The sequence below is a fragment of the Hyla sarda genome, chromosome 5, assembly GCF_029499605.1.
Source record: "Hyla sarda isolate aHylSar1 chromosome 5, aHylSar1.hap1, whole genome shotgun sequence".
Classification (NCBI taxonomy): Eukaryota; Metazoa; Chordata; class Amphibia; order Anura; family Hylidae; genus Hyla; species Hyla sarda.
Window position 1 is genome coordinate 295,679,285 of NC_079193.1, and position 12,284 is coordinate 295,691,568.

The 12,284-nt window shown below is 42.4% G+C and overlaps 1 protein-coding gene across 1 annotated transcript in view; it reads left to right on the forward strand.

Moving 5' to 3' along the window:
- Window positions 1–12,284, forward strand: part of RAB2A (RAB2A, member RAS oncogene family) — a 116,445-nt gene that overhangs the window by 55,305 nt on the left and 48,856 nt on the right. Inside the window, exons 3-4 of the mRNA XM_056522014.1 lie at window positions 2,316–2,383; window positions 11,885–11,967. Of these exons, the coding sequence (XP_056377989.1) occupies window positions 2,316–2,383; window positions 11,885–11,967 (151 nt within the window). The remainder of the gene's footprint in view (window positions 1–2,315; window positions 2,384–11,884; window positions 11,968–12,284) is intronic.

Below are 12,284 nucleotides of genomic sequence, written 5' to 3' on the forward strand. Positions count from 1 at the left end.
CAACATTAGGAACAGGGTCACCCGCACATTCAGGTTAGTGCAGTGGACCCTGCTGTCATTTTCCCTATTAGAACAAATCACCACATCTGGCTCTGTTAAGTCATGTCCGTTAGTAAAGTCCATTCAAGCCTTTTGCAAACGGATGTAAAAGGATCCCATTGATGTAAATGGGATTATTTTACAATCCTTTGTCATCAGTTTGCTCCTGTTTGGTTTATATTATGTTTTTTTTGACCGAAAAAAAAAGGCTGTGCATGCAGTATTTTTTTTTCCCTGTCCAAAAATTGGCAGACAAACAGATATAATAAATTTAACATTGAAGTCTATGGGAAACGGATGAACCTTTAATGTCATCCATATGCTTCCGTATTTTCCAATCCATTTTTGATCCTGAGCATGCTCAGAAGAGGTGTGAGCAACCAGGAAGTAGCCATGAAAATAACAGACAAGTGGCATTTGTTTGCATCCTTTTGCATCAGTTTGTTTGGTCCATTTAGCAGCAGTAATGGGAGAATAGTGGGATGGGAGAGAACGACCATGTGAACCTAGCCTTAGCAACAAGATGTATTTCTTCTAGTAATTTCTTCTAAAAGGGAAACTGACAGCAGGTTGCACACCAGTTGATTTAAAAAACATATACAGTGGTTGTGCAAGGAATGGGCGCCTTAAATGAATTACATGTGGTGCCAAGGGGTTAAACATTAAAGGGGTACTCCAGTGGTAAACTTTTTTTTATTTTTTTTTAAAATCAACTGGTGCATAAAAGTTAAATAGATTTGTAAATTACTTCTACTGGTATATAAAAACACGGACAGAGATGGTAGCAGAGAGCACTGTGGTCAGACTGAAAAGAACAACTCAACTTCCTCTGGAGCATACAGCAGCTAAGTACTGGAAGGATTATGATTTTTATATAGAAGTAATTTACAAATCTGTTTAACTTTTTGGCACCAATTGATTAGAAAAATGTTGTTTCTCGGGGTACCCAATAAGAAAAATGCTGCTGCTTTTTTTTTTTTTTTTTTTCAAAAACGGCACCACTTCTGTCCACAGGTTGTGTGTGGTGTTGCAGCATAGTCCCATTCAATTCAGTGGAGCCAAGCTGCAATACCAGACACAACCTGTGGATGTAGTGGTGCTGTTTTTGCAAGAAAACAGCAGTGTTTAATGGATAACCCCTTTGACTTGTCTTTTATGTGTAATTTGTTTCATTTGTAAGTTAAATGGCTGGCTTGTATGCTTTAGGGAAGGGTCACACGGGAGTGCGTCCACAGTGTATTTGACGCTGCGAATGCACTCCCTACTGCCTCCTTAGCTCTCTGTGTCCCCTTGTAGCTGTGGATTTCATGCCAGCAGTCACGAGCGGCACACAGTTAGGGCAGCAGCGGGGAGCTTCCTCTGACGCTGCTCTGTGACTGCTGGCAGCGCATCCGCATGGTCAGATAGGTGGCAGATGCCATCTCGTGTGACTCCAGCCTTAAAGGGGTTTTCCGTGTATGTAGGCTTGATGGCCTACCCTCAGGATAAGCTATCAATTGCTAATCGATGTTGTGCCGACACACGGCTCTGCTGTGGATCAGCTGTTCAGTACAGCAGCATCGCCTGCACTACACAGTATGCGGTGCTGGAAGCCGTTGTCTTCACTTCATTTTGGCCGGGTCTGGTTACTGTAGCTCAACTCCTGCTCACTTTTGCTGCACAGCTAATTGTTGATCCTGAGAATAGGCCATCAATCCTATATACCTAGCAAACCCCCTTTTAAATGCTTTTGCGAGGGGTTGTACACCACGGATTTGTTTAGTATTTTGCATCATTTTATTTTCCAAACTAAAACTGATAAAAGTAATGATTTTTTTTTTCTTTGTAAATCGTCAAGAACACTCAAAATGTTATATTAAGTGCCTGATCATCCATTAAGTGTCACTGCTATAAATCTGGTTAGGTGCTGTGATTTTCTTGGAAAGGAAATCAACATGGAAGAATTTTCTATGGAAACTGCTCAGCCAGTAATCTCTAGGCACATAGAAGTCATTGATAAGCTAAATGGCTGTCAGTAGTGGAGGAGATCAGTGTGCAGGTCCTCCGGGTTCTTCAATGACTCTAGCTGGATTGTTGAACTTTGTCCACTAAATAATAAAGGAGCATTTCTGGTGTACAAAAGCCGATTTCCTGGTATACAAGCAGCAAGAAAGCCTGACGACTCCAAAAGAGATTACCTACCATCTGACCAGTGACGTATTATGAGCAGAATAAGCATTTAAAGGACTATAAATCCGAATGAAGAAACATTAACTTCCTTCATTTTTAATCCTTAGGTGTAGAATTCGGTGCACGAATGATAACCATTGACGGCAAGCAGATTAAACTTCAGATATGGGACACAGTAAGTAATGTTTTTATTAACCTATTACATACCTTCTACTAAGCATTTAGGTTTAGGTAAAGGAGTTTTCCTAATGGTTTTTCTTTATTGCTGGCTCATTAAAGTAGATAGGATGAGCTGTAATATAGGGCTGCAGCTAACCATTATTTCAATAATCGATTAGTTGTTAGTTTAATCGATTAATTGGAAAAAAACACCAAAGTGACAATAAAAGGGGTTTAAAATTTACCTGTTGCTTAGTAAACTTTTCTAAACTAACTTTGGCTATGTTTCCCAACTACTCCTAACACCCCTCTAACCCGTAAAAAAAAAAAAAAAAATGTCAGAGATTTAAAAAGCTCTGTATCATACCTTTTATTCTTGCTCACATAGTGCAGTTTCCCAGCAGGCATGACCTCACGGAAGCCTGCTGGGGGACCACTTCCGCCCTTGCATCGTTGCAGTGCTGTAATGAATAGAAGACCTCAGGCTCTATGCATGTTTCAGTCTGTTTGCAGTATTCATTGAGCCTCTCCTGCAGCTTTCAGTCTGTTAGAATCTGTGGAGCTTTCACTTTCTGTGCAGCTGTCAATCAAGCTTAGTGCACTTCCTGAGTTTGGACTCCTGCCAGGAGAAGATCAAACTCACTGTATTAATTGTGGCAGGGAACAGAACAGAGCCACCTAGTGGCCATTTTTTCTATTACATTTTAAACATATTTATGTGGATAAAGTGAGTGTCTGCTAATTACACAAGGAACTATATTAAAAGTTTTATTTGGTGACAGGTTTTCTTTATCTGATTCTACTTGAAAAATGATGTACAATGGCCATATTAAAACCCGTTTCTAGCATATGATGTGATCAAAAAGCAGCAATTTTGGCCTAAGGGGGGACAAATTTTTATTGGGTGAGGGGTTTATTTTCACGTAAATAAAACTTTTTTTTTTTTCATTACTCTTTTCAAATAGCTTTTTAACCCCTTCCCGCTATAGGACATATGCATACGTCCAATCATCCGACACGTTCGCGCAATTGGACGTATGTATACGTCCTAGCAATCTCCGGCACTGCCGTGGGCAGCACAGGAGATCGGTGACGGGACCCGGCTGTTTATCACAGCCGGAGTCGCGCCACAGCTGCCGGAGCCGCGATTGCGCCGATCCCGGCAGCACCAACCCCCTAGATGCCGTGATCAATCCTGATAACGGCATCTATGGTGTTGACTGGGGGAGCACTCTCCCCCTGTTCTCCAACGGCAGTGCTGTGATACGATCGTGGGTCGCTGTTGGTTGGTATGGCAGCAGAAGGTCAGATGATGACCTCCTGTCTGCCTGCTACGGAAGCCTGTGAGATCCAGCCAGAGGCTGGATCGCACAGGTTGTAGTGTGTGCAGCTAATCAGATCATACTGTGCTGCAGTACAAATGTATTGCAGCATAGTATTACCTGTAAAAAGTGTAAAAAATTGAATAAAAAGTTCTTCAATAAAAGTATGAAGTGTAAAAAAATAAATAAAAAAAATGCCCCTTTCCCAATAAAAGCCCTGTATTTTCACCAAAAAAGATCAAAAACACAAATCATATACATAATCGGTATTGGCACGTCCGTACTTGTACTATTAAACTATAATGTAAATTATCCCGCACGGTGAATGCTGTAAAAAAAATAAATAAATAAACAAAAGCGCAAAATTCGCAAATTTTGGTACAAATAGCGGAATAAAAAGATCAAAAGGTAGCTCGTAGCACAAAAATTATACCAATAAAAAGTACAGCTCATCCCACAAAAAATAAGCCCTTACTCAATGGCGTTGGACGAAAAATAAAAAGTTACAGCTGTTGTAAATTGAATGGCAGAAAAAGTTTTTCACAAAAAATGCTTCATGTGTCAACAAAAATGCACCACTTATATAAAGTACAATATGTCACGAAAAAAACTATCTCAGAATCGCTCTGCTCAGAAAAAGCGTTCTAAAGTTCTTACCATTTAAAGAGATACATGTCAAATTTAGAAAAACGAGCCTGGTCATTGAGGTAAAAAAAATGGGTCCGTCCTTAAGGGTGTGCGAAAATATAACCTTTAATGATTAATTTTAAAAGTCACCAAAATTATAATGTGCCTGTGCACCCCAAAAATTCGAACTAATAGTACAAATTGTGGTATAGATGCTAGTCCATTAGATAGTCGGGTAGTATTGTACCCCAACTATCACCAGTACTAGTCTTTACAATTGTCAACCCCCCTGATGACTCTTGGCTATACAGTGAGGCAGAAACGCGTTGGTGGTTGTAATCATTTGCATACTGACCCATAATTTGTCCCTACTGGGGCAATGGGCCGGTGCTGGCAATTGTAAAGACTAGTACTGGTGATAGTTGGGGTACAATACTACCCGACTATCTAATGGACTAGCATCTATACCACAATTTGTACTATTAGTTCGAATTTTTGGGGTGCACAGGCACATTATAATTTTGGTGACTTTTAAAATTAATCATTAAAGGTTATATTTTAGCACACCCTGAGCACATTTACAATTTATGTTGTTCTATAATTTGATTTCTCAATGCTGGGTGATTTTGACTGCTTAGCAGGGGTCCATACAGAACCTATTATCTAATGCTGTAAAATTCCAATCCGTCCTTAAGGGGTTAAATATGTATTAGGATCTCACACCATCAGGGGCAGCAGCAGGTACAGGGTGACATCCAGGTGCGAACTCAGTCACAGATCCAGGTTGGGCTCAGCAGGTAACAACCTTCACATCCACAGAGAGAGAAGCAGATCTAGAGGCAGAGCCCAAGGGGTCCCAGGAGTCACAGATCCACAAGGCGCTCACTGTCTTTACTGGGCTGATCACTCACAAGAGACAGGAGCGCAGAGGAAGTTCCGGCTTCTTGTGAGAGGTTGACAGAGTGAGTCAATCACTCAACTGGAGGTATGCAGAAGCAGAATACCTCTGTTTAAACAGCGATCTTTTGCTTCTGTGCTTCGGCTGCCGCAGGGGGTACTGGCTGGCTGGGTAAAAAAATTATTTTTTTTAATCTCGGGGTTCATCCACCACTGCATCAGCGACCCCCCTGAATCCTCCATTGACGCAGCATTAGCGCTCGCTTCCTGGGCCAGGCCAGAAAGGGTGCTTGCAGGGACATCTGATAGAGGAGTGTCCAACCACGGGGCCGGAGTATCATGAAGTCACGACTCCGTCCCCATGTGATGTCATGCCCCCTCCCATAGACTTGCATTGAGGGGGTGGGGCGGGGCGTGACTTCACACAGGGGCGGAGTCAGGACATCATGATACTCCGGCGCCGTGGTCATCAGGCTTCACACTCGGAGCCTCCAGCGCTGCGGAGAGCTCACAAAGGTGGGTGCGGAATGACAGATTCCGGGGGTTCCCAGCGGTGGAACCCCACGGTCATACATCTTATCCCCTATCCTTTGGATAGGGGATAAGATGTATTAGGGCTGGAGTACCCCTTTAACTTACAGAGGCTATGGCGGTGCAGGACTTGTTTGACCTGCATGCATAGCGTCTGACCGCCTGCTCCCAGCAGCCTCATGATCGCCCGCACATTCTAATTGGAGGTTTGTGGTGCCACCTCCTTCCCTTTTGAACCGAATCGGACGATTATTCGGTAACAGGATTCATCGTCAACAAATCCTGTTATTGAATATTATCGATTACATCGATTAATCGTTGCAGCCCTACTATAATATATAGGTTTAGATTTATGAAAACCTGTACAGCGGAAAAGTTGACAAGTTGCCCATTAGATTGCTTCTCCTATTTTTCTGAGGCAACTGGTCAACTTTTCTTCTGTACAGGTTTTAACATGATTTTCTAGTGTGACAATTAAACAGCCTTCTAGGGTTAAATGCAAAGACTAATGGGGGAGATTTATTAAGATTTGTGCAGAGGAAAAGTTGACCAGTTACCTATAACAACCAATTAGATTGCTGCTTTTATTTTTAGCAAAATAAAAGACGCAGTCTGATTGGTTGCCATGGGCAACTGGCCCACTTTTCCTTTGCACAGGTTTTGATAACTCTTCCCCTAATATATGCCATCCAGACCCTAGTCTTGGTTAAGGAAGTCTCAGACTGACTATGTACATGCTGTGGAATTTCCAAGCAGAATTCCGCGGGAATCCTATTGATTTTAATGGGATTCTGCAGCACTGTGCACACGGTTGAACTTCCGTGACACATGTCTATCCTTTCTGCAGATTCCACTCGGTAAAAAGTGGCGGGGTATTTCCAAGAGGTCCTAGCACCAGATGGAAAATTCAAATATGCTGAATGTTCGCCCGTGTTTTCCAGGGGAACATTCTGCACGTTTTCGGCTGTGTGAACATGACCGAATACTTTCCTCCAGTGACAAAATGGGGGAAATGGTAGTCTGAGATTGTGCTGACAACTGCAATAGTGTAAATAAATAGAGCAGGTGTGCCCAGTTGGTGATGACACTTGCCAGCCTCTGCCCACTCACTCGTAAGAGAAGTCAGAGGGAAATCGATGAGAGGTAAGTACATACAGTACTTTTCATGGGGCACATCAGACCATCTAGTCAGGGATGCTACTGTATTCTCTAATGGAAACCAGGTGGAAGAGGTACAAGTAAATAATTTAAAAGGGCTTTTCAGCTGTGACTCATGCACCGAATACAAAGAACAAGAAACACAATTTAGCAATATGCACACCCAAATAAATAAATGTAAAGTTTGTATGCATCAGAAGGAACCACACACACAAACTTAGTGGTCCCTCCTAACGTAGTCACACTCTGTAAGGTACACAAATAGGATCAAACTAATTAAAAGAAAAAGGAAACTACACAATTCATTTATTCAATTCATTCATTATATAAAAATTTGTATAGAAATATATAAACACCCCAGTTAATATATACCTTTAGTAAGTTAGTAGGTTATCCTGAGTAGCGTACAAAATGCACAGAAGTGCAATAAAATCAAAATAAAAAGAGGAATAACGTGACATTTGAAAGAAAAAAAAAATAAAAAAAAAATATATATATATATACACACACACATACACATACACACATACACACACACACACACACACACACACACAAATGCAGTAAATTTGAGTAGCCGTATTAGTCCAGTGATGCAGATCCAAATCAAAAAATGTTGCAGTATCTTGTAATACCTTTTTTATTTGACAATATCAGGATTTTGTAGAGACAAGCTTTCGGGATTCCTCCCTTTATCAAGTCCAAAGCAAATCCTGGATTTGCTTTGGACTTGATAAAGGGAAGAATCCCAAAAGATTGTCTCTTCAAAATTCTGTTAGTCCAATCAAAAAGATATTACAAGATACTGCAACATATTTTGATTTGCGCATATATATATATATATATATATATATATATATACATACACACACACAAAATTTTATGTACTGCAGGATCAGATGCCCTACAAGTACATATGGCTACCGCACAGAGCGGCCATTTCATCCTTTAGTTGGCACAGCTTCGTACGTTAGGTAGTGGGTGTAACTGATATTGCATCTCGCTCCATAATAGTGTGAACCTTCCATAAGGGCTGTGCCTTGTTAGTAATGAAGAGACTTCTCCCCTCATCACTGTGGCCCTTTCAGTCAACTTATTGGCTGGTATACCGCACGTCATACCCCACTGATGGCTGACCCTTAGGATAGACCATCTTTAGTGAAGTCCACTGCACCGATCACAATTTCCCCCCCCCAGCGAATGGAGCGGCAACACACGTTCTCAGCCTATCATCCGCTCTTCTTCAAACCACACCACTCTATTCAATGATAGAGAATTGAGAAATGAAATGAGAATTGAGATTTTTTATTTTTTTTTCAAAATGACATATTGGCCAAAGCAAAGTCGTCTCTCTGGACAGACGTTTTATGTTTTTTTTTTTTTTCTCAGTACAGAGTAGGGTGGTTGCTGGCTAGAGAAATGTCTATAGATGATGTTTGGGGTTGGGGGGTAACAGGTCCTTCTTGACCAGAGCTATATCTTGCCTGTTTCTTCCCAGCCATCACCCTGCCTAAAACAACTGTCTACAGATGGATGTCTCTTCCTTCTGGGGGAGACTATGGTTTGGTTAGTGTTCTTCCTTTTGGAGGAGCACTGATTTGCATACTTTTTTCCCATGAAGCACTACCCAAAAAGAAGTCTCCATACTCCCAACTGGGTTGGTGAGATGCAGTGCCCCCCCCCCCCCCCCCCCCCCCTCATCCTTTTTTTTTTTTTCTTTTTTTTTTTTTTTTTGGTCTTTTGAAGACTAAATCTCTTTCGGTCATGTGACCGACTGAACAATTTGGGCTGTCATTGAATTTCAGCTCTTCATTTTTTTTTTGCCTAAACAGATTAAAAGGGGGAAAAGTGACAACAGTCAGTCTAGGGATTGCTGAAAGGCTGCTGCTGCTGCTGCTTCTGATATAAGGGATAAAATCTGCATCCTTGGCCTTCCAACAACCTTTACACCAGCAGATGGTGGGCGTAAAGATGTCATTCATCATTTATTTACAATGAGCTTTATTTATTCTAGTGTCAACAGCTGCCCCAGGGAGCAGGTTATTGAATTGAGATGCGCAGCTCTGGGTTATTTGCTTCCTTTCAGATTTGTCTTGTGGGCTCAGTTGCTAGGAGTCCTTTCTGTGTTCTAATAATGATTCATGTATTGTGAAGCCATTCAGTAAATTGGGATGTCAGGAATTGCCAAGGAAGGGCTGCTTGTTCCTAGAAAAAAAAAAGCAGCTACCTGTTCCTGTCCTTCGCTTGTTCATTCCCTTCTAATGCTCGATAAAGAACATTATAGCCTCATATCTATTGCCATCTCCTCCGGGCACCTTAAACACTAGAGAGGAAGAGAGAAACTACGGTAAAATGTCAGCATCCGGCACATAAAAGAGTGAATTATAGTTTGAAGTGCTTGGAGAAGTTTTCATTTATATGCAAGGTACAGAACATATTCTCTGGGTCACTGACTCAACATAAAGACAACAGGATCATTAAGATTTATTTGCAGCTGCCCCTTTCAACATTGGGCGTTCATTTAGTAAACGTGGCAGTATGAACGGGTGGGTGTCCACATGGTTACATTGTTCACTGCATAAGGCAGTGTTTCCCAACCAGGGTGCCTCCAGCTGTTGCAAAACTACAACTCCCAGCATGCCCGGACAGCCAAAGGCTGTCCGGGCATGCTGGGAGTTGTAGTTTTGCAACAGCTGGGGGCACCCTGGTTGGGAAACACTGGCATAAGGGGTTCTATGGGTTACAAGCTGAAGGTGTAACTGGGACCCATTTCACCTTTTGGATACAGTATTTGCTCAGTTTCATAACAGTACTGAAGGGGGATTTCAACTAAGGCTGCATTCACATCTCGGTTTTACGCTGCGGGTGCCGGATCCGGCTGGGGGAGGGGCAAACGGGGCTCTCCCGTACCCGAGCCAGAACAGTGCAGAACTCCATTCGCTTTAGTGAGCCGACCGGAGTCAAACGGTGACTCCGGTAGGCTAATTTTTTACCTGTATCCAGTTTTGTGACCGGACCTATAACCGTAGATATACATATATACATATGTGTGTTAGGCGGGACATTCCCAATAGCAGAAGCGATCACACTCAATAGGGGACAAAACACTCCTAATACGGGAGAATAGGGGACAAAACACCCCCCAATAGGGGACAACCAGGCTTATGTGCTGGCCCTACCTTGTACACAGGGCTGCCATCAGGGGGTGGGCCCCTTACTGGGGTATTGGCCCAATACCCCAGTAAGGGGCCCAGGATCCTGCTGCACCCCCTGCAGAAGCCCCAGCACAGAAGCAGAAGACCGATGTTTAAACAATGGCCCTCATGCTTCTGTACGTTTGCCGGCCACATCATTCATTCACCCCCCTCCTTCCCTGATTCCCCCCTCCCCCCGTGCCAGATCAACCTCCCCTTATTACCCCCTGTGCCACATCATTTCCTCTTGATCCCCCCCCCCCCTGCTATTTCATTTCCCTTTTATTACCCTTTGTGCAAATTCTTCACCCCCTCTTTACCACCCTCTGTGCCATCCCCCCCCCGTGCCATTTCATCTACCCTTTATTGTGTCATTTTATTCCCGCTGTGCCACTTCATATAGAAGGGGGTGATGAATTTACACAGAGGGTAATAAAGGGGGAATTAAATAGCACAAGGGGAAATGATGTGGCACAAGGGGGTAAGGGGGAAGGTTATTTGGCACAAGGCACAGGGGGAATAAGGTAGCACAGGGTATAAAAGGGGGTTGAAATGATACTGGGGAAGGATAAGGGGTGATTAAACAACACGGGGATTCTACTGTAATATTGCTGTTTATCATGTTTATAGGTAATTTCACTCTGCAGTGAGTACAGGACAGTATTCTGTCATTTAGAAAAATGTTTGAGCCTTTTTTCCCAATAAGGGACATTTCTCAATAGTGGACACTTTTTAATTCCCTGTGAGTGTCCGCTATTGGGAGATTCTACGGAATATTTTTTTATTTTTTTTTAATCTTTAAAACACCACAATAAGGATTTTTCTTCTGCAAATCAGGTGCATGGTTTCACTTGCAGAATATTAATTCACTTTTTGCGCTATGGTATTCAACTGCAGATCCAAATAGCCAATCCACAGCAAATACACTACATGTGACTGAAGCCTAAGGCTATGTTCAGATGGCCAGAATTTGCGCAATGCCGCAAAAAAAATCCGTTCATCAAAGCTGGCTGAGTAGAATTGTGAAATTCAAGCCCATTGACTTCAAGTGGATACCTGCATGGAATTTTCTAAATCCAAGGATAATCTTATATTTTATCAGAAAGCAAAATTTCTGCTGTCTGAACATTGAGGGCCTCTGAGGGCTTCTAGCCAAACACAACAGCAGTATAAACGAAGTTTCCCAGAGAGCGGATCTGTGTGGAGGCGTATTGTGTACACTGTATAGGTGTCCCATACATTACATAGATGAGGGATTGTATGGGCTTGAGTGGTGCTGAAATGTACCTCACCTTAGAGCTGCTCTGATGTACTAGAAGTCACCTTAACAGTAGGTAAACACAAGATGTAAACCAAACACATATAAACTAAAGATTAAGCAATATATTACAGGCACAGTCCTATGTGCTATTCTGCCCATTAAACTTTATGGTCGTAATCCTCCTGCTTACCCAGCGTGAAGGTGCCTACATTTTGGAGCGAGATACTAAAGCACTGTGCACATTTATGCTCCTTTTCCGCCACAGATTTCACCCCTGCTGCATTGAAAGTGGTGACATCTGAAAAATCCACAATACAATGAGCATACCGCAAATCTCAAAATCTGCAGGCCACCTATATTTCTGCTTGGAAAAGGTCCTTGTAGAATGTCATACACCTGCCTGCTACTTTTATCTGCTGCAGGTTTTACCTGTGCAGGTCCAACAGATAAAATGCTAATTATTATTATTATTATTATTTTTTTTAAAGAAGCTGTTATGGTTGACTATTCATCTTTCTTTCTTCTAGGCCGGTCAGGAATCTTTTCGCTCCATCACAAGGTCATACTACAGAGGTGCAGCCGGTGCTTTATTAGTTTATGACATCACAAGGTGAGATTTTTAACTTATCACTGTAGATCTGCACCCATTCAAGATTCTTAGGTTAGGTTCAGACTGTGGAATCTCCAGATGGAAAACTTCCGCCCGGAGTTTCTGACTGCGGCCAGCGCCGACTGAATCAGTAGGCGCTAGGACAGCGTGAACTTTGCAGTCCTCAATAGACTGCAGTGTGTTCTGTGAGGATATCCGCCTGAAGAAAGTGCAATGCCATTCTTCAGGCGGATATTTTAAAGCGGATTTTCCATTCACAAATTCTGCTTCCAAAATTCCGAATTGTGAATTGGTGGACGGAAAACCCATTCACTAGG